Source organism: Camelus ferus, chromosome 11 (assembly GCF_009834535.1).
Source record: "Camelus ferus isolate YT-003-E chromosome 11, BCGSAC_Cfer_1.0, whole genome shotgun sequence".
Taxonomy (NCBI): domain Eukaryota; kingdom Metazoa; phylum Chordata; class Mammalia; order Artiodactyla; family Camelidae; genus Camelus; species Camelus ferus.
This window is the reverse complement of record NC_045706.1, coordinates 52,704,900-52,732,174: the sequence shown is the minus strand read 5'-3', so window position 1 is coordinate 52,732,174 and position 27,275 is coordinate 52,704,900. Positions and strand designations below refer to the sequence as shown.

Here is a 27,275-nt window from a genome sequence, read left to right as displayed (position 1 = left end):
TAGCATGGTTTCAAGGTTCATCCATGTTGAGGCATGTGTTCATGCTTCATACTTTTTATGGCTGAGTAATATTCATGCATGGACATAACACATTTTGTGCATTTATTCGGTGATGGACATTTGAATTATTTCCACCTTTTGGTTATTATGAATAATGCTTCTATAAGCATCCATATACAAGATTTCATATGGGCATATTTTTTCATCTTTCTTGGGTAAATAAAGGGAGTAGAATTGCTGGGTTATATGGTAACTCCATTTAATCATATGAGGAACTACCAAACTGCTTCCCAAAGTGACTGTATCATTTTATATTCCCACCAGTAGTGTGTTAGGGTTCTACTTTCTTCACATCCTCACCAATTATTGCTGTGATCTGTCTTCCTTATTTTAGCCATCTTAGTGGGTATGAAGAGGTATCTCATTGTGGTTTTGATTTGTGTTTCCCTGATGACTAGTGATGTTGAGCATCTTTTCATTTGTTTGTTTAACACTTGTATATCTCTTTTGGAGAAATGTTTATTAAAGTATTTTATCCATTTTAAAATTTGGGTTATTCTTCTTTGTTGTTGAGCTGCAAGATCTGTTTTACAAATATTTTGGATACTAGACCCTTATGGTATATATGATTTGCAAATATTTTCTCTCACTTGTGGATTTCTTTTCACTTTCTGGATAGTGTACTTTGTGCACAAACAATTCTCAATTTTGATGACATTTAATTATCTATTTTTCTCTTTTGTTGCCTCTGCTTTGGGTGTCGTATTTAAGAATTCATTTTCAAATCAGAGGTTGTAACAATTTACTTCTATTTTTTCTTCTAAGTGTTTTATAGTTTTACTTTTTATATTTAGGTCTTTGATCCATTTTGAATTAATTTTGCATTAAGGTATGAAGTAGAAGTCCAACTTTATTCTTCTAAATGTGGATACCCAGTTGTGGTAGCAACATTTGTTTAAGAGACTGTATTCTTTCTCTGTAGAATGGTCTTGGCACCATTGCTGAGTTTACTTATGGACTCTCAGTTTAGTTCCAATAATCCATTTGTTGATCATTAGAGCAATACCACACTCCCTTGATTACAGTAGCTTTGTTGTAGTGTGTTTTAAAATCAGGACATGTGAGTCCTTCAACTTTATTTTTCTTTTTCAAAATGATTTGATTATTTGGGGATGCTTGCAGTTTCACATGAATTTTAAAATCAGCTTTCCCATTTCTGTAAAATGGTCTTTGGCATTTTGATAGAGATTGCATTGAATCTGTAGATTGTTTGGGGGAGTATTGCCATCTTGATAATACCACATCTTCCCATCTGTGAACTCGAAATGTCTTTCCATTTATTGATATTTTCTTTAATTTATAGCAACCATATTTTGTAGTTTTCAGTATACCAACCTTGCACCTCGTTGATTAAATTTATTCCTAAGTATTCTACTCTTTGCGATGCATTTGGAATGGGAATTGGTTTTAGTTTTGATTTTATATTGTTCATTGCAAGCACATAGATACCCAAATGATTTTTGTATATTGATTTTTATATCCTGCAACCTTGCTGAATTCATTTTTTACCTAGAATAATATTTTAGTGGATTGTTTAGGATTTTCTTATATACAAGCAGCATGTTCTCTGTGAATAAAGAGAGTTTGACGTCTTCCTTTTTGATATGGATACTTTTATTTCTTTCTAGCCTGGCTAAGACCTCCAGTGCTATGTTGAACAGAAGCCATGAGTGAGAGCTGGCTTCCTATTCTTGTTCCTGATCTTAAAGGAATGCATCCAGTCTTTTACCAATAAGTCTGATGTTAGCTGTGGATTTTAATATATGCTGTTTTTCAGGTTGAGGAAATTCCCTTCTATTCCTAGTTTGTTGAGTGTGTTTATCATGAAAAGGCACTGGATTCTTTTTAACCAATTTTTTATCACATTCATTTTAATTTCAGTGTCTTACATTAAAAAATAATTGGATGAATTGTATGAAGTCAGCTTTCTTATCATCTGATCTTTTGCTTGTTGTAGATACTGTATGGTTTAAAAAAATTGATTTTGATTCCAAAATAAACACTTCCTAAATTTTTCTGCTTCTTCCAGTAACTATTTAACCAGTCAAATGGATGCTTTTCCTTTATATCTTAAACACCATTGATTCCCTTTGTAAAGATATTTATATTGGCACTTTCTTTCTCTCTGTACATTTGAGCAAGGAGAGGTCTGTTTTTCAGTGTACACAGTCATGAATGTGCTGTGGTCCACGTCTCAGGTCAGTGGACTCCTCCCTCAGTGTTGATTTGAAGGGTAATTATAGCATAAAGCCCTTATCAGAGTTCTGTGTCCAGCACTCCCTCATTTAATGTGCCTCAGTGCTTGGGGCGGTGGGGGCAGGGGATAGTCTCCTGCTTCTAATGATGGGCAGTTGGACTACAGAGAAGGGGGTTTACCTCGACGACTTTGGGAAATGTTTTCCTATGTGCCCAGACCCAACCTCCACAAGAGTGCACCTCTGGTGGCCCGTTCTGCTGCCACTGTCATAACCCAGGATGCGGTCCCCATGGACCCCCACTGTACCATTCCTCGGCCTAAATGGGGTCTTAGAATGGAGGCAGCCTGAGACGTGCAGATCAAGGGTAAAATGAATGGCTTGGTTTGTATCCTCCCCCACCCCCCCAAAAAAACCCAGAAAAGATATTTTTAAAAGGAAGGCTGGGAATGAGTTGATTGTTCCTCTCATCAGCAAAGCCTGAGGTTCTGATGTCAGACCAAAAGTATCAGTGCTTCCTGTGCACAAGGCTCTTTTCCAAGTGCCTCACACATATTAGTTCTATAGTCCTGACAACCACTCTGTTATATTTTACAGATCATGACACTGAGGCACAGAAATGATAACTTTCCAAAGTCACTGAGTGGTGAAGTCAGCACTAAACCTCCAGTCTGACTCTCATCCCTTAACCGCTCCAGCAACATTTCCTCCTTTCCTTGTTCTTGTTCGACTTCTCTGCCCCGGGGCACATCTGAGCTCCAGTAGACGATACATTCTCCTTAGGGTCTGACTGATTCTGAATCACATTCCTAGTTTCCTTTACTGTTGGAATTTAGTATGACTTTGTGTGTTTCTGTGTGCACTTCAGTGAAGAAAGTGAATCCAGCCTCACTAGCAGCTGTCACCTTAACTCAGAAGTCCTCATGGAATTCTTTGCATACAAACTTGATCTTAATGACCGTGCTTATTTTACGGATGAGAACATCAAAGCCCAGAATGATTAGGTAACCTCTCCCAAGACAAAGAGCTAGTGATGGGCCAGTAGGCCAGAACTCATCCTTACCTAGCTTCTTCCCCTCTAGGTTTGTGCTAGGTAAACTGTCCGAGAAACTGCCAGAGTAAAAATGCAGCTGTCTTCCCTAACCTGCTCCCAAAGGTCCATCCATCCTCAAAAGCCACAGGCAAAATTTAGCTTGCTATTTTTCAGCCTGTTTGATTTCTTCTTATGCTGGAAAAAGGAAAGCAGACCTTTCACTGAGATTTTTTTCGAATTAGGCTGCATGACAAAAGTTTTTTTGAGCTCTGTTATTTGACATCCTGTTAATCTTTTAAAGCTCCCATTGTTTTGTTCCTGACAGACCTGTAATGTTTCAGATGTGAGACAAATGTACACATAGAGGAAAACTTCTTTAATGAGCCATATTTGCCTCACTCTGCTGAGGTTATTTAAAAAAAAAAAAAAAAAAACCAGAAAACACCAGGGTATCCACCTCGTCATAAATATATCTGGTATACTTAATTGATTGAGACTTCTGGTTTAGCCTGTTATCAAAGCATGTGATGAAGTGTTGAATGTGTGGCCTTAATGATGCTCTTGGCATCTCATTCCAACAAAGAAGCTCTGCCATCGTTGGGGGAGGCAGCTTCCTGGCACGTGGGTTACAGAAGCCCAGAGGCAGTCCTGCCCTTTATTACACAACCCCCAAAGCCACTTTGCAAGCAGGAGAGGGAGCCATAGTTCCATCCCTACTCACACCGATTATGGTAAACGCCAACCATGTCGACGTCAGCCCTTTAATAAAAATCCCCTGAAATGGTTTTTTAAAGTCAGGCTCTCATGGCAGAACCAGGTAGGAGAGAAAAGAACGGAATAATTGGAGGCTGCTGTCTTTTCACTTCCCACATGAAACTATTTGAAGAGACAGGTCAGAACTTGAAACAGGAGAGAGCAAGAAAAGTTCCAATTTGAATGTCGGTTTTCATGACTTTCGGGTGTTTGCTTAAAGGATTTTCCCCTCCTTTCTCTTCCCAGACATACTTCAATGACAACATCCTTACCCTGATACGGACCCTGGTGACCGGAGGAGCCACCCCGGAGCTGGAGGCTCTGATTGCCGAGGAGAATGCTCTGCGCGGGGGGTACAGCACCCCCCAGACGCTGGCCAATAGGGACCGCTGCCGCGTGGCACAGTTAGCGCTGCTGGACGGGCCGTTTGCGGACCTGGGGGTGAGTTCGCGGGGCAGCGCTCGCCTGAGCCCTCTGTCTGGGAATAGCCGGATCCGGAGGAACTGGGTGTCAGGCAGTGACAAGCTAGGCCTCTGCCTTTGCTGCTTTCTGCAGGAAAACGGCTGGAAGACGTGACATTTATGCTTTGCTTGTATCTGGCACTGTGCTTTACCTGTATTCATTCATTTTAATCCTCGTTGACAACCCTTTGATGTAGGTTCTATTGTTAGATACTTTAAGGAAACTAGGGCTCAGAGACTGAGAACTGGCCCTATCAGGAATTTGCACTGGGGGTCCTGGCTTCAGAGCCTGTGGGTTTACTCACCTGCCTGACATACCTTCTGCCACAAGATGGGAGGCAGTGGATGATTCCAAATGCAGCTAGGGCCGGGAACCCTTTCTACAGGTCTTAGCAGAGGGAGAGTGACTGAGACCAGCAGAAGAATTAGGAGACCTGGGTCTGGAATTAGAGACAATAAAGGATCCACATGAGATACTATTTGTTTCTAGAGGTGCATAATGAGCTGTGGTGTGTTGAGAACCACTGATGCCAGCCAGGGTCATGCCCAGAATCTTGGGGGCTGCCCATGGCCACTGGTGGTTTTTAAATGCTCCTCCAGGGCTGCTGATTCTGAGGCTGGACCCATGACTCTCCCCTATGCTCTCCCTGCTGCAGAAGCGACCCGTGCCTCCCTTTAGGTTCCGCGCACCAGCCTGGTTCAGGCACTCTGGCAAAAGTATTTGGTTTTGACACTTATTCCCAGCCCAGCTCCACAGATGCATTCAAGGGGTAGAGCCACCAGTCTTGGGAACCAATAAATCCATTGTACAAACAACAGTGCCACCCAGAAAGTCCCAGTAGTGGAAAAGGAGCCAAGGGAAGGGTCATTTTCTCCATTTCTTCTGAAACCCTGATGCCAACTTGCACTCTCTTTTAGTTTGGTTGTGGGCATGGATCCTTGTAAACTGGGCTTTTTTAGAAGTCTATCTCTGTAGCTAGTCGTTCTTTTTATCTATCATTTACTTACTGATACATTTTAAAAGGATAAAGACTGTAAACAATGGTGAGACTTGTCTCCGTTTTTGTTCTCTAATGTGATGCCCACATGGAAATTTCAGGAACAGGAAGGACAGATGCAGTCACTTTATTCCCAGTGAAGGCAGCCTTCAGGGATCTTCCTGTAATAATGCCTGCCTGAAGCCTCCTGGCTGCAGGAAGCCGGCGCTTCCAAGTGCATGAGTTTGCTTTCACATTCCGCCTCAGGCCCCAGACCCTTGGAAGGCGATTGTGAACTGATTTAGAACTGTGAATGCCAGTTATTCAGCCTGGAGACCTCCAGCTCCCAGGGAAACACATACTCGTCCACCCTTGCCATCTCTGAGGTCTGTAAATTGTGCTTTTCACACAGCCCATACCTGAAAGAGTCTGTCACCATAGCACCTGATGGGGTCTTTTCTTCTGGCGGTGATTTTAATTATCACTCGAGCAGTTTTGACAACACGGTCAGATCGCAGTGATTACAGCTGAGCTGGGGCTGAACAGAATCACCATTTTGCAGAGCCAGTTTCTTCTCCTCAGCTGAACAGACATCTGAGACCTTCAAGCTTATGCCATCACTTAAAGTGAGGGAGCGGCACCGTCTCCTTAGATCTCTCATTGCTGCAGATGGAAAACTAGAGAGAACCAGAGGAAAGCGCATCATTACTTGATCCCCCAAAATCACCAGTATTGGGGTGTAGTCAGTAAACTCCACTCACTTCTTCAGCCACAGCCCCTCGGCACAGACCCTCCAACCCAAGAGATGCCAAAATGAGCTTTCATGAAAAGGCCCTTTCCCCACCCCGGGAATTCAACTTTCAGGCAAATAAAAATGATTTTTCTCTGTGTTCTTTTGTTGTCTCCCAGGATGGTGGTTGTTATGGTGATCTGTTCTGCAAAGCTCTGAAAACGTATAATATGCTTTGTTTTGGAATTTACCGGCTGAGAGATGCTCACCTCAGCACCCCCAGCCAGTGCACGAAGAGGTGAGTGTGTTTCCACTCGGCCCCCCATCCCCAGGGCGGAGGCATACATGCCCTCTCCCGTCCCCCACAATGAGGGCAAAGGTCTACATACCTGCTCTCAGGATGCAAACTATCCTGCCCATATTAAATCCAACACGGAGTTTGGTGGTTACGGGAGGCTATTTTCTTTAATTACTAATAGCAGATGTAAAGACATCATGGGAAGAAATTCAAGTTTTATAGGATAGTTCCATCACCTAGTTACATCTGTCCTCCAAACTCCTACTACTGGGATAATTCTCTTGGTACCTAATATGTAAATATTTCATATTCTTAGTGTTTAAGATAAATGGTTCCTTTGCTGTGTCTTAGACAGCTGTGTATTTTTCTCCATTTTTATTTTTAAATTATTATTATTTTATACAATTTTAAAGGTTACTTTCCATTTATAGTTATTACAATATATTGGCTGTATTCCCTGTGTTGTACAATACATCCTTGAAACCTATCTTGCAATCCAGTGGTTTGTCCCTCCCTCCTCCACCCTTAAATTGCCCCCTCCCCGGCTGTAACCACTAGTTTGTTCTCTGTACCTGTGAGTCTGCTGCTTTTCTGTTATATTCACTAGTTTGTTGTATTTTTTAGATTCCACATATAAGTGATATCATACGGTATTTTAGACACCTATATTTTTACTTAATATATTTTTCAATTGACTCACTTCTTTTACTTTCATCTATTTATTTTAAAGAAAACTGTATGTTATTACCTTGAGCAGAAGAAAATAATGGTTCATGTGTGCTAGCTATATTTTTCTAATATGCATTCGAGTAAATTTATTGCAGCCTAAAATTAAACGTACATCCTAGAATTGCAAAAATCGGTGTGTTTCCATGATACACCACAGGAAACAATGCCATAGAGATGAGTGTTTCTCAGACCTGCTTGCATATTAGTGTTACCAGGGCTGCTTTTTAGAAGTACTCTGATTAGTTTGACTTAAACGATATGGGATAAAGATATGTGGTTTTAATGCCCAGAGATTACAGTTTGGAGCCAGAGTTGAGTGTAATTGCTGTAGATCGTGGCTTCTCAAAGGTAGGTGAACATAAGAATCTTCTGCAAAACTGGTTAAAACACACATTTCTGGATCCCACGCCCAGAGTGTCTGACTCAGTAGGTCTGGGGCGGGGGGGGACGGGTGTTGCTTAAGGATCTGCATTTTTAAATGTTCCCAGATGATGCTGATACACCCTGCCTGAAGACCACACTTTTGAAATCCACAACAATAAATGAAACAAAGTGATTTTTAGTTACATCTGGTGTTAACCAAAGGAAACCTGATCAAATTAGGGAGAATAGCTAAAGCCTGTGGGACACACAGGCAGGAAGGTGTTTTATATTCTTCCATTTAGTGAAAACCTCCACCAAAGGTAAGAAGAGAGGAAGGACTCTGATTTTGCTAGATAGTGGTTAACGAAGATCACGTGATGGGTGTCTGGGATTGTGGGAACATACTGCTATGAGAGGCGTAGTGCAGTCCGTGAAAGCTGTGTGCCCTCAGGCTACTCAGGTTCAGAAGTGAACTTGACACCGTATTGAAGGGGTGCATAGACCATAGGAAGTACCATTTGGTTCTCCCGTGACTGGCACTAATTCAGCGTCTCTGCCAGGGTTCATGGCTGGCTTCCTCTGTCCAGCTAAATAAAGGAAGATCTGGTTCCACTTGGAAGATGATGTTTAAGGCCTTGGACCAGCTGGAAGTCCATCTTCCAGATCCTCTGGTACACCTGGTTTGCTTCAGAGAGGTGAAATCTTCGCCGAGTTCTCCTCATCCTGTGACCTCTTTGCTCTCCCCATCCAGGTATGTCATCACCAACCCCCCGTATGAGTTTGAGCTCGTGCCGACGGACCTGATCTTCTGCTTAATGCAGTTTGACCACAACGCCGGCCAGTCCCGGGCCAGCCTCTCCCATTCCTCCCACTCGTCCCAGTCCTCCAGCAAGAAGAGCTCCTCCGTTCACTCCATCCCATCCACTGCAAACCGGCAGAACCGGCCCAAGTCCCGGGAGTCCCGAGACAAACAGAAGTACGTGCAGGAAGAGCGGCTCTGATATGTGTATCCACTGCCTCCATGTGTGAAACTGTATCTGCCACTCATTTCCCCAGTGGGTGTTTCCAACAGTAACTTTCCCGTTTTCCCCTGTAGTCTCCCCCCTGCCTTTTTTTTTTTTCACATATTTGCATATGTATGATAGTGTGCATGTGGTTGTCATTTTTATTTCACCACCATAAAACCCTTGAGCACAACAGCAAATAAGCAGACGGACCAAAAGTTATTTATGATTCTAGGGGAAAAATAACCCAAAGGCATGCTCCAGACATAAATAGCTCACTGCAGGAACGAGTTCACAGATTAGAAGGAAGCGCTTGTGATCCACGTCGGTTATGCAAAGCTAGTTTAGTTAATGTAGAGGAAAAGTCTATTCTGATTTATCAGGATCATCAGGGTGCTTTGGGTTTTGATTTTGTTGTTGTTTTCCTTTCTTTCTTCCTTTTGTTTGTTTGTTTTTAATACACACGCAGTAATATAGACACACGTTTATTTGAAACGAGCTACCCAAAAGCAACGAAAACGTATTGGTTGTTTCCACTCTCTGGCCGAATATCTATTGTGAAGCATTTGAAAGGCTTTTGCCATTTGTGTAGATGAAGACTAAGCACTTGCTTGTTATAAGAGAACATCAGAGATTTTTTTAGTTACTTTCCAAGGCGTTTTGTCCCAGAGCTTGCTTCCTCCGGGAGTTCCTATGAACACTTCTGTCCTTACTGTGGAGGAAAGAATAGTATTCCGTTTGTGGATGTAGCTAATTCTAAGTCATTTAAGTAAAGGGAAAAGAGCTTTGATTGCATATTAAATTGTTATTCTGTCTCCTTATGCTGCCATGTGAATAACTATTTTTTTCTCTCACTTTTGACATTTGGGATGAAAAGCCATATGTATCATAAATATCAGATGTAAGTCATTAAAAACTGCCTTCCTGGGACTTTTACATCTTTTAAAAGGTGAATTACTTACCTTATGTACAGAATAAATAATGCTCAGAAAAGAGCAAGTATTTTTCCATGCATTCTCAGGGGACTTTTCTACTCCCCTTTGTTTGATTAGCTAGGGCCCCGATGCCAGGGAGGAACGAGGGCTGGGGCCGTGGTAGAGAGAGAGGAAGATCACCCAGTGGCAGATCATGCTTTTCCAGGAGCCAACCTGCTGAATAAATCAGGATGTAGGAGGATCAAGCCACAGGTGACTCAACAAAGACAAAAGCCAGCTACCGCCTTCAACTGTCGGCACAGCTGCGGGAGGCTGGCGGTCCCAAAGCAGAAAGCTGGTGGGGAAAACTCATCGTCAATTTCCGAGCCGTAGCCAATTCACTTAGGCAGGTGAATGACAGTCATAGAGAATGACCCCTTGTCATGAGGTGGGAGGGAAGGAAAAGAGTGCGACAGTGAGCCAAACACATTTTGGTATAATTATTTTTTTCTTTTGTTTTCTTTCTTTCTTCCTTTTTTTTTAAGTTAGTAAGCATGAGCGGAAAGGTAGAAGAATACCCTTTTTTTCAATATACAGTTGTCAGATGTTTTACGCATGCAAATAAATCATGCTTTAGGCAGTGCAGTAGTTCCTCAAAATCAGCCAACTCCACCATAACCAAATTCCTGTATGGATGGACTAGCCCCGGGGCTGCTAGCTATGTATGTGAGATGTTTCCTTGAAGACAAAATTCCATCGAAGAGAATAGGGGGTGGAGGGGAGGAGACAGATGTCACAGCTGTACCATCTCTAAAAAGGTGTTTTTATGGTGAATGTTTTGGGTTTAGATTTTGGATCCCCGTCCCCCACCTCCCCCAAGCATGATAGTTTTGGAGATTTGCTTGCTGTGTGAATTGACAAGCACTTTTACTGACAAAATGGTGAGGCTCAGTTAGAACCTCCATCCCCACACCAAAGACAGGGCAGTACAGTGTTCAAATCAGTATGGGGGGGGCATAATTGTATACATGTCTATGAAAAAGCCCTAGGAATGGAAGATTTTTTTCAAAATTATTTTTTGTCCCTATATATATTGATTTATATATTCCGTATAACTACCTTTTTATATATAACTATATATACACATATATACCTATATATGTATATATATATATGCACACACACATGTCCCCTAGTTTTGATCATGAAGAGCCCTTCATGCATTCTTTGCAAAGGAGGTTATCAAGTGAGGCCCTCAGAAAATTTATAACTATAAGAATGTGCCAGTTAAAGTGCTCGACAGGAAATAATGACAGTTGAAAAGCATTGTAAAACTCACATAGCTTACTTCTCTCTCTAAAGTGCAACAAGGATGAATAGAATGGGCCAAGGTATGACAATTAACGGTTCTGCATGACCTAGCCACTGCTGGCGGTTTTCTTCTCTAACGTTGTCCTTGTGAAAACTTTTGTGAAATTAAAAAAAAAAAAAAAAAAGGAGTTACAAATTTTATTCTGTTATTGGTTTGTTTATTTTGATTTATATTGTTCTGTTTGTGGTTTTATTTATTTTTGTTTTGCTTTTTTTCTCCCCCTCCTCCCCATCTCCCCTTCTCTTCCCTTCCTTCTCCTTCCTCCACTTTCTAAATTGCTCAGCGCCATGAGGCTGTAACTGCTGCTACCGCTAGACAACTTAGAGTTTGTTTTGGTGTTCTTGGGTTTGGGGTTGGGTGATTTGGGGGGAACTTCTCTCCATCTGGCTTGCCTTTCAATCTGCACGTGGCCTCCCTGCCCACCTTGGTACCTTGCTCCAAGTCCACAAGCATTTTCCCATCAAGAAACCCAGCTTTCCTCCACTCCCCCCCCCCACCTCCCCGTTACCACCACCCCAACCCAGTCCCCCATCAGTCTGTCCACATCTCTGGGTTTATCTTGGCAAGACCTACTAAATCAAGTGATGATGCCAGGTGATAAACTTTTCTGGAAAACATTTGTAGCTAGCTATTCCATTCGGCAAACCCACTTCCTGGTTAATAGTTGATCTTCCTTTCGATTTAAGCCAGGAAGGTTATTAATCACAAAAAACACTAGTCACCTTTATGTTTAATCAGGACTAACCCCCCCCCCCCAAATTAAAACAGTTCAGCTGTATGTGTCAACTCAATAGCCCACCCTCAGTTATCGGGGGTGGGGGTACTGATGATTCAGTCTTTTTCTTACCCAGGTCTCTTCTGCCGCCTGCCTTTTCAGACATTTCTGAAATCCCAACCAGAGATTGGGCAGATAGAGATAAGTTGATCCCAAATGCGTTCTATATACAATCTGTTAGCAGCTCTGATGAGATGATCTTGTGATGGGAATGGAGTGGGAACAGACTGTGACTTGAGATGAAATTTGGGGATGTTCCCTGGACTTCAGGCACGCAATTGAGAGTTGATTGGTTAATGACATAGTCAATGATGGAAAAGGTGTCATTATTACTTCGATTTTTTTTGTGTGATCACAAACTCCTGTATTACACTTTCCTCATGTGAATGAATAATCTCTTCCACTGTTTTCCTTGTGACCCCAAACTTCTCATTCCTCTTTCAGGTTCTCTTAGGAAGGAGGTATGCAAGGTTTCAAATTATGTCTCTCCTCTCCCCTCTCCCCACCTGAAGAAAAACAAGAACAAAAACAAAAGCCTGAGTAGGTCAGGGTGGAAAGTGAAAGAGTTATTTGATGAGAAAGTATGTGCACTTAAAAAGAACAACAGCTAGAAACTCAATTATCGGCACCATTCTCACAGAGAAGCGATTTGTAAGCCATTCAATTCAGTTTGTTTTAGGCTTTGAAAGGGGTGAAACTTAAGTAAGTGAGTAGACCAGGAGGCCCAGTGAAACCCTCAGCCTCAACACTCAGACAATCATGAAATCAGCATCCCTAATAACTGCTATCCAGGGTCCTTCTGGAAGTCAGTCCAAAGGGATAAAGAAAAAGTTGCACCCTTGTATTTAGATATCTACCACTATTAGGAGAGGTTTCAAATTTTATTTGTGCGTTAATAGAATTTATTATGTTATGACCCAGAATCTTATTTGCACTAGGTGCTCAATAATATTTTTGAAATCAATTGACTTTAAACATTGTTATATATCTTTAATCATGTGATAAATTATCTTCCCCTCCTTGACTTATCTTTAAAAATTCAAGGAATGCCCTGTAGGTGCTTGACGATGCTGTCATGCTGTTGGCACTTTGTCGAGCTGAGTACACAGCTTCTGAGAAAGGAAAACAGCCCTGTTCATTCAGTGAGTGGAGAGATTGTGCCTCCTGCCAGCATCGTCAACATCCCAGATGACCAGAAAAACCTTTTGACTGACTCTTCTTCTTCAGCATGGGAAAAGCCGAAAGGTGTCTGTCCCAACAGAGACAATTAAATCAACCTACCAGGTTCCTATAGCAACAAGCTCCTGAAGGAGAAAAAGGAGAGTGCAGAAACTTCAGGGCCCACGGAAGTCAAGACAGGGTAAAAAACAAATCAGTGTCTCAATCAGCTTCTTTCAGCCCATCCCTGCTTTGTCATAATGTGATGAAGAGGTAGCTGTCACTAACCTGGGAGACGCTCTCCCAGCGGGAAGGTGTACATTCATCGCAGAGGGAGGTGAGAGCGGTTATCCCCTGCCATCTGAAAGGGAGGAGTGAAAAGTCTGCCTTCGGGGTACCAACTGGATTGAGGGCCACAGAAGAGGGCAGGCAGGGGGCAGGTGCTTTGCCAGGAGAATGGTAGCATCAGACTTACAGTTAAAAAGGGGCAAATGGAGTTGTATTAGACTATTGTAAAGAAGCAAGACAGTTTTTATAATGGTTCTGGTGCAATTTTCATTTCTATGACATAGCCATGGAGAGGGAAGGAGGCAGTGTGTGGGGAGGGGGAGGGTCCACTGGGGCCTTGGAGTCTGCTGGGCAGAGGGCGAAGTCCAGACCAGCTCTCAGAAGTGTGAGATGTGAGAGGTAGCAGTGTTAGCTTTGAAGGCTTGGGCTCCTGGTTAGCTCCTCCTGTTCTCAACTGTTATCTCTATCCAGACGGAATCTTTTCCCTCCAAGCCCTCTCTCTCTAAACCTCAGCTTGTGGTGCAGGTCTCCCCTTGCATGCTTTCTTCCTTGGGGAGCAGTTAAGTGAGGAGGCTAAATCCCACGGCACTGACAGCCCACAGAGCCAGCAGAGGCTCCATTTTCCCAGCCCAGCCTGCTGCTGTGCTTCTGGGTCCTCAGGCCCTCTGAGCCTGGAGGAAGTCCTGACCCTCATTCTAGCCCCTTTAATTTCAGTGATGAAAGTAGCCATGGACAGTGCAGATGGCCTGCAGGTGGAGTAGGGCACCTGTCAAATTGAAAGCCACTATTTTAAAGAAAGAAGTCCCATTGAAGGGTGTCACTCCGTCCTCGCTTCACCTCCCTAAGGAAGGCTACCCAACCAAACCCTTCTCTGCCATCTGTGCTGCCACAGTCCCTGCTCTTCCGGCCAGCACCCTAGTTACACAATTCAGTTCTCCACACCCAGTTCATTTGCAATCACACCAAAAGTTGTCACCTACCCTTAGGTTATCCTTTAGTACAGAGAGAACTCACGTTAATGCTAACCTTATACTAAAAGATAACAAACACCCAGTGCTTGCCCTGGGCCAGACACTCTTCTGAGTACTTTACATATATTAACTCATTCAAGTTTCAGCATAACCTCAGATGTAGATGCTGTTAGCATTTTCCATTTGAAAGATGCAGAATCCAAAGGACAGATTTGTTCAAAGTCACCCAGCCAGGAAGTGACAGAGTGGAATTTAAAACTAAAGTCGAAGCACTTTGCCACTATGCCATAATGCCCCCTAAAATTACTAATAATACTGATAATCTTAACAGCTCACATTGACTCCCCATGTATGTGAGTGAGTGCTTCATGGGCACCAGCCCCTTTCATTCAGACAACATTAGGAAGGTCCTGTCATTTGCCCTATTTTACAGAAGAGAAACTGAAGCTAAGATAAATTATGCAACAACCTGCTTAGAGCCATGCAGCCAGTATGTGAGAGAGCCAGATTCGTTGGCCCTTAACCCACCACCCCATGCCATCTCCCTGATCGCAGTGGATAGTTCATGGCAGGGCTGGTCTTGGTAGGTGACATCTCCCAGTGGCAGTGTCCCTTCTTTTGCCAGCATCTCCCCACAGTTATTTCCTGGGTTTTATCTTGTTCTACCAGCCCACCTGCCACAGCCTGTGAAATGCCACTCCTCCCTTAACCTCAGGCAGGTCACACATTCTACTCATGGTGATGACATCATGCATCACATCTTCAAGAAGCTTATTAACAAGTGGATTTATTTTTCTTTGGCAGTGAGGATGCTTTCAAAGCTGGATCTATTGCCCTTCTCATCTTAGGGATGAAAACAAAGCCCCCAGAAATCTTTCTGGCTCATGGGATGAGGCAGGGAGCAGAGATCAACTTAGGGATTTGGCTCTACCCTGGGCCACTTCAGCACTCACGTGACTTCTTTCCTTGAGTATTCTTCCTTATGGCCAATTTTGTAGGTACCCAGTAGGGCAATTCCTTCTTTGGAAGGCAAGATTTGATAAACCAAAGTGTCACTATCATAGCAAAGCTCTCTCCATTGGCGCAGAATGACTGGCACTCATTAAAGTGTGGTTCCTTTGAAGCTCTTCGGGAGAAGCTCTTCATAAAATACCTTTGCCCCCAGTTTAGTAAAATGCTCAGAGCATGCATGTATTTCCATTTCTTCAATAGCCTGTGTAACCAAATCTCCAACAACACGTAGATGTATATCTTGCCAGGCACCTGAATTAAAAAGCCTGTTTCTTGGACATAATGAAAACTTCAAGTCATCAGCAGGCTACGTGTTAATACAGCTCCTTCTTGTGTTGAAGCTGAACAGCCAAACACAGGGACGACTCTGCTTAGAGAAAGAAGCTTAAATGGGGAAATAATGCTCTCTTTCTTACAGACAGCAGAAGGAAATTGATATTCTCTCTGCTGTGAAAGGTCAAAATGCCAACTTTGAATTGAACTGTAAAGACTAAATTCTGAACAATTATTCTCCGCAGCAGTTGTAAAAATTTCAGCAAATTGCAGCTGTCTTAGGTCTTTCACCCAAAAGACCTCCTCGTTGCCATCAGCAGAGTTTACTCTCCCTTCCAACCTGGTGTGTCCAGCCTGGCACTAAATCCCTTTGCAAAATCTGTCCACCAAACGGCATGGCCAAAACCAAGGGCAGCTCAGGCAAACAGCACAGACACTGGGCTCAGCCCTTCTGAAAATCATCTTTACACATAAACCATTGGGAAAAGTCATAGTTTGAAATTGTTTCGGCGGCCTGGCAATGCTTTTAAACATGATAACCATCACACTTTACTTCTCTCTGAAAGGTTAGCTTAATCGTAGATCACAAAAAAAATTGGTTTCCACAAATGCATAATGGTTCATCTATGTCATACTTGAACTAAATGGTTTTTTAAATGGAGCTGAAATTATTTTGATGTGTACACAGTCCCAGATTTCTATACAACCTTTTTTAACCAGCCCATCAGGAATCTTGCCTCTAAAGCCTCATTAATAATTCAGATGTGCTGATGACTTTAAAAGATCTATGGAATTGAAGCTTAAGAGAAAAAAAAAAAACTCTGCTTGACAAAAAGATAAATGAATGTAGAAAGAAGCTGTAGGAGTCTGGCAAGCTGTAGATCATCTCAGAACAGATTGTAACTTTATCATTCTGTCAGGGGGAATAATTTAAAGCACTTAATCAGTTAGCTTCACTGTGAGGATGTAGCATTATGAATTCCTATCGTCCAATCTGTTCAAATCAAAGTGAACTTAATTATAATAGGTGAGAGAGCCAGTGCAGGAGAGCGGGGGATGGAGACTGATCCAAGAGGCAGGAAGTTTCCTCAGGGGGTAAACTGAGCTGCTGAACAAAGGGGAGTGAGTGAGCTTTCACCCAGGCTCATCCCAGCTCCAGCTCAGTGTCTGTACTGGGGGCTCAGGGCACTGGACACCAGTAAGAGAAACTATGGATCAAGGAGAAACAAGCAGAGTGGTCATGAGCCGATCATAGAGGTCACGTCAATAAATCATTAGCCAAACAAGCACACACGCACACGCACACAAAATTGAGATCAAGCCAGGGGAGCAATTTCTGCCAACATACCAGTCCAGGTCCACGGACCAGGCAGTTAGGACTTGTCCTGGTAGGCAGAAAAGGAGGCCAGAGAGGCCATTGTCTCTCTAGCAGTGGGTGTGCTTGAAAGGCTTTTCCCTTGTTCTTGACTTTTCCGAAGCCACGAAAATCAGACATATGATTCCCAAGTTAGAATGCGCTCTTTGCCCCCGTCCCTTCTTATCTACCCACATGGCTGATTTCCCAGAAAATTTCAATCCTAGAAAGAGGCGGGGATGAGGGCTGAGTCTTGTGAAATAGCGCTAAACTGCTAAGACGGCGCTAGGCCACTTTCGTCCTCGCCCCGGCCTCTGAATGTCCTGACTCAGCAGCCTCTTGCAGCCATTTCCGGGTTTAGGGTGGAGATGAAGTGCCCAGACTTTGCCAAGCCCTCTTGTTGACAGCTTGGGTTATTATTGTCGGTTAAGATAGTGCCACTAGGAATTCTTTTCCTAACTTTAGACCGACAGTTTTCGTTCTTGAAATAAAAGCCATCTCAAAATCCTCTTTAAACATTAGCTGCTATTCTAATTTTCACCCTCACTGGCCAGCAAAAATCTGTGGGCTTTTTTCAAGTTCTCCAAAACTGGCCGCAAAGAAATCAGAAGATTTGCTTGTTACAAGCAAAGCCAAGCCAAGGCTGGGAGAAGGAGGTCCCACGTGAGAGTCTAGATCACTCAGCCTGCGGCAGGGACAACATTCCTCATCTTCCACTCAAATCAGTGGATGCACACATCTTTCTTTAGGTGCAATGTTCATACCCAATAGTTGTCACATTCATCATCTCCTCGCCTCCAAAGCTTTTCAGGCCACCAAAGGAACCCCAGAGAACACTGCCAGAGTTTCTCTTCCGTACCCTCTTTATTCCCAGAAGTCCATCCCTGGTGCCTCCAAGTCCCAATAGCCCGTTGGGTCATCACTTGCTACAGGCAGCAGAGGTATGTTTCAGGTTCGGGGGTTCTCCCTACCCTGCACTGTCTCTCTTAGCAATTACTCACTGTCAGCTTCTCTCGGTTTCCTTTTTGCATTTTTCAATGAACTTTCCAAAGTCTGTACCCTAGGACTAATTAAGCTTCTCATTTCTCCTTCTTGTTCTCTATCCGTTTTGCCCTTTAGCAGAAAAGAAATGGTTTACAGATGAACCGGATAATGCCTATCCCAGAAACATTCAAATCAAGCCCATGAGTACCCACATGGCTAACCAGATCAACCAATATAAATCCACAAGCAGCTTGATTCCACCAATCAGAGAAGTTGAAGATGAATGTTGACTCCCAGGAGACCAGAACTATTTTTTTAAAGCCTGACAAACTTCATAAATGGTGACGTGACTTTTCTTCCTCTTACATGCTGAATCACTGGTGGAAATGTTAGGAGAAGCAAGAATTGCAAGAAAAATAGACAGATCTTTCTCTTTGTCTGCCTTGAATATTGCTTCCATGTATTTTGGAAAAGAGAATGATTTCATTTATAAATGAACATAATACAATAGTCATGTATAGCCTCTAGCATTTTAAATTATTTTTATTTATTAGAAAGAAAATATATTTTTCCTTTTTTTTTTCATTGTCAGATATCTTCCCTATATCGAACAATGCAAAATCAAAATGAACAAGTGGCCAGACTCCTTAAGGCATATTTCTCTTCTTTCTCTGTTTTTTCTTTGAGGAGAATGATGGTCACCACCACGATTAACTGTAATTAAGGGAAATGGATTATTACAACAATTTTAAAATGGTCCAACGATGTAAGCATGTATTTTAGTAAATTCAAAAAAAGAAGACAAAAGGGGGGCAGGTGAATCTCCTGGATGGGTGTGTATTTTGGCTGCATTGACACCAGCTCTTAATAAATGGAAACTTATTTATTTTCACAGTTGACAGTCATATTTTTGTAGTTTTAGTTTTCATCCTGTATTTCTTATCCCTTTGTTCGTATGTTTAAAGGGAAGACCTTCTTGCAGCTTTTCAACAATTGCCAGATCAGGTGTACCCTGCCAGCTATAACAATACCAGGAAGGTTGTGAGTGTGCCTGGGATGTGGAAGTTGAGGACCTGATGCACACAAGGCATTTCTCTGTTTGTTGTTCTAATGGTGGGGACTCCTACATGCTGTCACGCTTCTCATTTCATATCTCCAAACCAACAAAGCAAGTCATTTCAACTTTGGAAAGGTCTGGTGGACTCTCTTCCCTCTCCCCAATTTCAGGGCTTTTAGCCTGAAAGCTTGTAAACACCGATGAGTAGTTTTCCTTAACGACAGCATATGCTAACACATTCGTTCTATTCACTGAGTTTTTGTGTAAAAGCCAGAAACTTTCTTTGATCGAGGAGATGACTTTTGCCCAGATCTTAATTTTGCAGGCTTTCCTTTAGTTGCTGGGACAAAACACACAACTTGTTACAGCAACATAAAAAAATAATAACCACCAAAGGACAGCAATGAATGCTTTTAATACAGACTGTTAGAAAAGGCCTTTGAAAATTACCAGCAGTGAAATCAAATGTATCCACCACTTCAAACTGTGGTCAGAAAGATTTTTCTAGCCATCAGACACAATTCCGATGCCTCCAAGCTCGGCTGTTGCTTGCATGCTCAGTGTAATGTCGTCCCAGCAACTGTTCTGGTCCAAATGACTTTCAGCTTCAAAATTACCCATCACTGAGAGAATCGTCAGGGTCTCTGGAGAAGCATGGATGTGTTAATGATTTTCATTTTCTTAAAAATGTAAACTGTGGACACTTGAAGAAACCAAACGAACCAAAATCTCTCCCCAAGTGTCATGATATCTATTCCATTGGGCCATGACCCTGTGGTACCTAGTAGGCTAGTGCAAATCAGATCAGAGCCAAGCAATGAGATCACCGTGAAAACATACGTCCACCAAGTACTCCAATGACCAGCGTAGGCAAAATGAGCTTCCACCTCTGTCCAGTCCCCGCAGAGCCAATGTAGTCGTGTTTCCACCTTGTAGGCGCCGTCCTGAAGTGACTTGTCAGACCGTGGTTATCCTGTCGTCATATTTTGTAGAATTAGTTCTATAAAAGTATTGTGAATATAATGTATGTCCAATTGGATTGTTTAAAAACTACTTATAACCTACTCTACTTGGCAGACTAAAATGACGTCAGCAGTCTATATTCAGGCTTATCGACATTTCTTGGTTAACAACAGGAGTAAAATGGTTTGCGGAATGAATCCCTTGCTAAGATTTTACAACTTTCCTGAAAGTTAGGCCTTCTTCTGCGTAATGATTTTGCATTGGGGTCATCTTCATACATTCTTAGTACCTCAGTCCACGCTCTTCTTTCCTTCATGAACCCTAGTGGGGTTGATAACTTGATAACCATTTTTGAATTTGTCATAACTATTTGGTCTCCTCTGGCAGGCAATGGTGGCCACCACCTAAACCATCTTCCATCAGAGGAAGTTAGGCCACAGTATCCCATGCCTGCTGCGCTCTCTTCGGCACCTCTCCCTACTCAGGCAGTTTGGAAACAGGCGTACAAACTCCATGCCCATCACAGCTAGAGATTTGAATCTAACCTTTGTTTTTTTAAACCACAATGACTAAGATCCTTTCCTACAACAAAGGCTTCCCTCAAAAAACCAATAGGCAGGAATCCATTTTCCTCTAAGGTAGAACAAGGTCATACTGTGTTGCCTCTGCAATAATGAATTGTTTGGGGCCAGAAAACAAAATCAGGCTTTTTTTTTTTTTTTTTTAAAGTGTGCAAAATGACTGGTTGGTGGCTCCTTTGGCAAAAACTGGTACCCAGTAGATTGAAAAGGAAATGAAAACAGAAGCAAGATTATAAGATCATTGAAGGGCTTAAGGGAATGCCAGAGCTTCCTAATTTGTTTCTATTTGTTGAGTTCTCTGGCCCTGAGAGAGTCCTCAACCAACCCCACTCTGACAGACCCATCTTTTCGGCTACATTCAGTACAGACCAATGATGGTCTTCATTGGTACAGTCCGTGCTATAAGGCTCTGATGTCCCATCCCAGTTGAGGATTTCAGAAAAGCTATTCTCCCAAATGAGTAACTCTTGGGTGCTTTGAGAATCGGACTCACCAATAGGCTATTTAAAGAGCAGAAAGCACCTACTTGTAAAAGCCCCATCTCCATCACCATCTTTCTCATTAAGTAAACTTTGACTTTCATCTGAGCAATTTTTATTTTAAAACATCCCCTTGAACCAAGATAAAACACCTTAAATAAAAGTGGTTGTGACTCAGGCATGTTAGGAAACACCCAGAAGCTCTTTCCTTCCAAAGCCTGGGGCATCTTATGATGTACTTTGTACAAAATTTGATGGAGGACTTTAAATAAACAGGGGATTAGAACTGTTTGGCTAGGGTTGGAAAGGGGGAAAGTGAGAAAGCACAAGAAAATTGGGGGCTAGCGTCACATCACAGAGGGAAAGAGTCCAACCTTCCTACTTATGGTTTAGTATGAGGGTTCGCAAGCTACACCTGCAAGTAACTAGCTATACACTTTGAAAATGTTCTTTAAACTCTCTGAGTCTCAGTGACATTTGTAAATGAGCATGATTCATCTAGATGACTCTAAGGTCCTTTCAGGTGGGAGAGGATGTGATCGGAGTTAAAAGTGGGAGCCTGGGAACATGCCGAGCCCTGGAGACAATCTTGTCCTGCATCAGAATAACGTGCTTCTTGCTGCATCAACCAAGCAGTACTCCTGAGGGTAATGTCTCATGCTCCCGACATACAGTAGTTAGGTTCATTCCTCTGCTTTATGTTGTGGAGTCTCCTTAGGTTCAAAATGCAAATTTCAAAAATCAAATTCACCTGAATCTTATCACTGAGTTTTTTTTCTGTGTGTTCCCAAGGGTTTCTTCTCAATCTCATCCCTGCCTGACTTTTTTAATTGGTTCAAGGCTCAGTCCCCATCAATCCCTTCATCTCCTACCCATGTCTCCAATTTCCAATGTGTTGTTAGAGGCTCACAACATTCCTGGATTCCTGTAGTTTTCCTCATTTTTATTTCCACCTGTGGATCTGGGCTCTAGGAAGTTACCAGTCTTAATTATCACTTCATTTCCTGTCCTCTACTTATTTGATTCTTCTTTTCTCTTCATTGGTATACCAACTATTTCTTTGGTACTTATATTTGTAAGTCTAATTTTGATCTAACATTTTTTTATCCCCTCAAAGAGAATCTCAGTGAAAAGAAAAAGGAAGGGAGGGACAAAAAGACAAAGAAAGGTAGAGAGACAGAAAAAAAAGAATATCAAACTAGTTGACTGGGACATGAGTTACCTTACTTACAGGAGATTAAACAAGTCCATTCAGACTAGACATGGAGTTCCAGGGCAGAATGTGTCCACTTTCCCTTCTGACCCTATAGCCTAATTCCTAGTCTATTCCTATTTACTACTTGTGGAATGGTGGTAAAATCACCAACTGCTGTGATCCTTGAAAGGGTCTTCACTAATTAGAGCTTGACTCGTCCTCTGTAGAGAGCAGAAGGAACTGAGAATTCACTTGCAACTTACCTGGAAAATTACCTTTCTGCCCCTCCTCCACTCACCTCATGTACCCCAAGGGTATTTTTTTTTCTATCTAGTTGAGTTAAGATTTAAATCCCATGATTCTTTGAGGACATAATGTGGCCCTTTGAATTTATTTATGAGAAAGCAGAAATTAGAAAGGATTTCCAGTTTGTACTAGTGTGGCCTTTTTAATTGTTTAAGTGAAATCTGTTCTGATTGGTTGTTGCCCATGCAAGGCCAGTTGTTAATATTTTCAAAATTGCCACAGTATAAGACCATTCAGAGAATACTTTTAGCCATCATTTTATTTTCCAAGGAACTTCCCAGCTGCTGAAGACACCACGCTGTCACAGCCCCACGTGGTTAGACTGAGGAGGAATTCTGTATTAGAGGAACTGGACCAAACTTTCCTTTTTGCCACCCTCCTCTTTTAGCATGAAAATGGGCTGGAGACTTCTACATCTAAAGACAGGCCAAACTCAGGGTATATATCAAGGAAGAAAGAACAAACTTTTGGATTAAACAGCATTTTAAGGTGCCATCAGCCAGGCATTTATGTGATATCGAAGGTCGGTGCTTTGGGTTGGAAAGGAGAAAGGGACTGCACTGAACTATACTAGATTGAGAGGAATGCAAAGGAATATAATGCTTGGTGGGCTTTTGAGGTATTTCTATAGGAAATAAATGGAGAAATGTGGAATACGAGGGTTTTCCAGGGAGAGGAGGCTTAATGGGCCATGACCATTGGTAGGAACACGATTTCAACACATAGACCATTTTGTCTAGGGTGACAAGTTCGTCTAGGGGAGAGGAGGGAAACAAAGATGAGACTTCGGAGAAGGGGCTAGAAAGTCAGTTGTCTTAAGAGCCAAGTTAAGAGGTTGCGGCTTGATTTAGAAAGTCAAGGACAGCCACAAAAAGTTTTCAAGAAGGAGTGATGAACACTGGTATCTGTGCATTTTTTGGGTTAAACGTTTTGAGATGTCAGTTCTCCTCAGAAGTCATCAGGAGAATATATGCAAAGCCGCACATCTCAGCAGCACGGAGATCTCAGTCGTGCCCACTCCAAGTCGAAAACTCAGCATATGAGTACGTATACCGTCCTCAAACATGGGTTGCAGATCCTAACAGTTACAGAGGCTTAGCCGGAGTTGTAGGGGCTGGTTTGTGCGCTGGGTGTTGGAGCAATGGCTGGAGAAGGTTCTCTGTGTAAAGAGCACTTAATTTGGACCCCGAGGGAAGAAGCTAGTGGAGGGATAGAGAAGAGTGGGGGCAGCTGCCAGGGAGCGGCGGCAGCTGAGAACTGTTGCACTAATTCATTCAAAGTGGAAGCAGCTGAGAGTCGTCCGCAGGGGCAGAGCCCGCGGGCAGAGGATTCTGGGATGTGCGGCTGCGCAGAGCGCGCGGGGATGGCGGCCATGGCGGCGGCGGCGGGCGCCGCGGGTGTGGAGGCCGGAGTCGCATCGGTGCGCGCAGTGCTGGGAGCGAGGCTGAGTTCTCCAGAGGAGGAAAGGTAGGTGTGGAGGATTGTTTGAAGGCGGAAGAGTGTTAGAGGGCTGCAGCCATGTTTTTAAGGGCTAAAAGGAACAACGTTAAGTCGACACTGCTGGGAAAGGAGATGTGGGCTCCTTCGGAATCTGGGGCGCGGGAAGCTGGAGAGGGAGCCTTAATTTAAGAGAGGCTGGGGCATCTATGAGGTTGGAAACGAAGGGTATTGGAGCTGGTGACTCAGAAGTAAAAGAGACTTGGCTTGTTTGTCTTCATGCCCAAGGCTTGTCCGGAGAGCCTGGCTCTGGGTAGGTGATGGGTTTGTGACTCCGGGTTACTTTGGATGCCGCAAGCAATGGAGGTTAAACAGCTCTGGTAGGTCGCTGGCACTCTTCCTGGAGAAGGACTCAAAAGAGAGGGGTCTGGAGGTGTGCCTTTTCTTTTACCTCCCCGTTCGCGTCACTCCTTCCTTATCCCCACACACGCTTTGGTTTGGGTGCTCTTAAACCCGACAGTCTCTTTGCTTTGGTGGCTTTTCTGGACAGGCAGGATGAGAGCGTTTTTGGCTTGATGAAAAGAAAACCAGCCTTCATTTCTAGGTCGATTTTAAATGTAAAAAGGTTTCCTTTGGTCCATTTATCCCGTTGAGGACTTCTGTTTCTCCTCCTCCACCTTGCTATTCAGCAGAACAGGGGCAGAAGTGACAGCAAAACTCTCCTGTGTGCCTGTCGTAGGAAGCATTCCAGGGCCCACTTTCTGGAATCTTAGATGAAAATGTATACACGGCACTGCCGCACTCCTGCCCGAGCAAACCAGGGTTCCCCCGCCATAGGATTGAGGGTCAGTGTGAGAAGGCAGCCAGTAGGTAAGGGGAGCCCTGCCAACAAGGCTGACGAAGCCCCACTGTCAAACTAAATCAAAGCCCCCGCAGCCCCAAAGTGGCCTGCTCCCCTCCCTTCCGCTGAGTACAGCCAGAGATACATCTGACCAGAACTGCAACATTTCAAACATAAACCAAGATCTGCCTGGAAATCCTAATTTAAAAAGTTCCATTCCCAGGTGGCACAGTCACATCCTGCCTAAAATTTCTGGCCCACGTCCCACCACCCAGATGCTGAAAAGAAACCTTCTCCCACTTAACACAAAAACCTGCACTCCACGTGTCTTCAGGGGGGCAAAGGAAAAAAAAAGGATGCTGACACAGAGGTCAGGCCCACGTGTTCATTAAGGAAAAAGAGCGTGGCTTATTCATCTGTCTTTCAAATGTTTGATTGTTGGCATTTTGCGGATGATGATGATTAATTATATGACCTAAACGGATTGGAGGAGAGACTAAAATGCTGGTGCTTTGAAATGATCTACCCAACTCTGTCATCTGTATCAACCAGTGATAACTCTCTTGTCTTGTTTAAAAAAAAAAGGGTTTGTACATAACTTGTACATGGTTTCATTTTGTATTTTTCGCAGATTAAAAATTTATGTATTTGTGTTCTAAAGCAGCGAGTGTTCCTTGTGTCTCTGGAGCACCCACGTGTCCGTGGGGGGTTGGGGGGTGGGGTTGGTGGTGGAGTGCCCGGGTTCCTGTCAGGCTGCTGGGGTTCCCTCTGATGATGGCAAAACTGCGGACGTATGGGAGCCATGGGAGTGCCCTTACATTGCCCTTGCAGCTTTGAGTGCAGAGCCTTCCACCTCCAGGGAGATGGTCAGCAGGGGCCAGCCCAAGACTGCGGTGGGTAGTGGGGGAGAGGAAGAGGCGCTGTCACTAGATGTGGTGCCCGGGAATCCCTCCGGGGTCATACCCCGGCCGGAGGGCCCACATGTTCCTGCAGACACCTCCAGCAGGCAGGTGGCTAAAGAAATTGGCAGCCTTTCCTTGGGCCCCTGGGAAGCTAGACTGTTTCTCTCCTCAGCCACCTGCACTGAAGCTAGTTTCCCTTTCCTGACCTCTACATGGTGAAGCAGTGTTCTTTTCCCTTGCATTTAGCTTATCGAAACCCAGGACAACCTTCAGAAGTCTTGAGTCCCCCTGCCCCACACTCACCTCCACAGAACAATAGATAAAACTGCATCTCAAGGCAAAAAAAAAAAAAAAACAACAAAAACAAACAAACAAACAAACAAAACTCTTAAAAATTAGTGCTGTGGTTTCAGCTCCCTGATTTAAATCATCTTCAGAATCCTGAGTCTGAACTCTTTTAGGGAGGCTGGACTCCCAAAGTTAAGGCTGGTGTAGCCCAGAGGAAAGGAAGGAACTGGAGAGTGGAGAAAAGCCATCCAGTGTATGTGTAGGTACTGTGTATGATGATTGGCATTTAATGTCTTCTAGAGATTGTTCATCAACCACATATTTACTATGAGGTTCAGATTCCTCCACTGGGAGCTGGGGCTACAATAGTGAGTTGCATCAGGACCCCAGTCTCCAACCTCGGGAGGGATAGAACCAACAAATAAACAGGTAATAGTCATGTATTAAAAATTAACCTATCAGGGTGAACACTACCATAGGGAGGGCATAAGAGAAGCACTTAGTCATTTCAAGAGAAATCTACCATTGACTGATACTTTGAGAAACAAATTCCTGTTCTACATAAGCCTCTACCAGGCCAAACCAGAACTCATTCCCACGGGTCAGCAAAAGCAGGTTCACCTGTCAGAATGTGCCAATGCCTGACAGTCTTTGCACTCCAGTTTCTCACCCTGCCTTCTCCAATATTTGCTAACAAATCTGAACGTCGTTGGGGAATGTAATTGCAGAGCATATGGTCCCCATTAGTTAGGCAAACTGCACTGCCAAATTCGGCTCCAAGAAAGGAGTCTGCATAAAGGATGAAGTATTAGGAAGAGATCGACAGTGACAGAGAAAGCAAATAAAAGAGATGAGACAGCGAGTTACAAAATAGCAGGCTTGGCATCCTCAGCACAATGAAAGTGGAACGTTTTTCTGTTGGGAAAACAATATATGTGAATTTGTGCAAAAATCTCCCCATAGCGAAAATCAAAGCAGACCATTCACTAGAATCAATGTTAACTGCTTTGCAACGTCAGATAAGATAGATTCTGCCTGGGAGAAAAACTGGGGGGAACAGAATAGACAGTGTGCCAAGGAAATAAAGCATGAATGATACCAAATGTAAATATGGGCTCAGGACTATTTTAAATGTTAATTGACCCGCCCTTTGAGAGGAGAGATGGAATCTCATGCTTACTAACCTTTCACATTCAGAGAGTCTGAAACTGTAGGCTAAAAATTGGAGTTAAGCGGTCCCTTGAGACCTTGAAGGAATGACTGGGTGAGGTGGGGCCGTAGGGTATCGTCAGGCTGAAGGCAGTGCCCCTGCCCAGTCCAGCCTCAGAAAAATTGTGGAGGAAGCAGGACTGCGCCTGTACCCAGACACACCTGGTGGCCTGGCCTGTTCTTTCCAAAGAGCTAAAGTGGGGGTCTCCTTGCTCATTGTCCACCTCCTGTTCCTTGGGTTTCAGTCTCTTGCAGTTGTCTCACTCGTACCTCATTTGACAGATTTTCAAAAAGCCATTTACCTTAATTAGATC

At 43.4% G+C, this 27,275-nt stretch overlaps 1 protein-coding gene across 16 annotated transcripts in view; it reads left to right on the top strand.

Annotated features, from left to right (window-relative positions):
• KCNMA1 (potassium calcium-activated channel subfamily M alpha 1) overlaps positions 1–25,204 on the top strand; it is a 711,960-nt gene extending 686,756 nt beyond the window's left edge. For 4 of the 16 annotated variants that reach the window (XM_032491945.1, XM_032491941.1, XM_032491948.1 and 1 more), the window contains 3 exons: positions 4,288–4,482; positions 6,389–6,507; positions 8,351–11,027. In XM_032491945.1, coding sequence (XP_032347836.1) covers positions 4,288–4,482; positions 6,389–6,507; positions 8,351–8,600 — 564 coding nt within the window. In that variant the 3' untranslated portion in view covers positions 8,601–11,027. Of the gene's footprint in view, positions 1–4,287; positions 4,483–6,388; positions 6,508–8,350; positions 11,028–17,838 lie in introns of those variants that run through there. The other 12 variants (XM_032491947.1, XM_032491951.1, XM_032491954.1 and 9 more) reach the window with 6 other exon arrangements.
• The last annotated feature ends 2,071 nt before the right edge of the window (positions 25,205–27,275 follow it).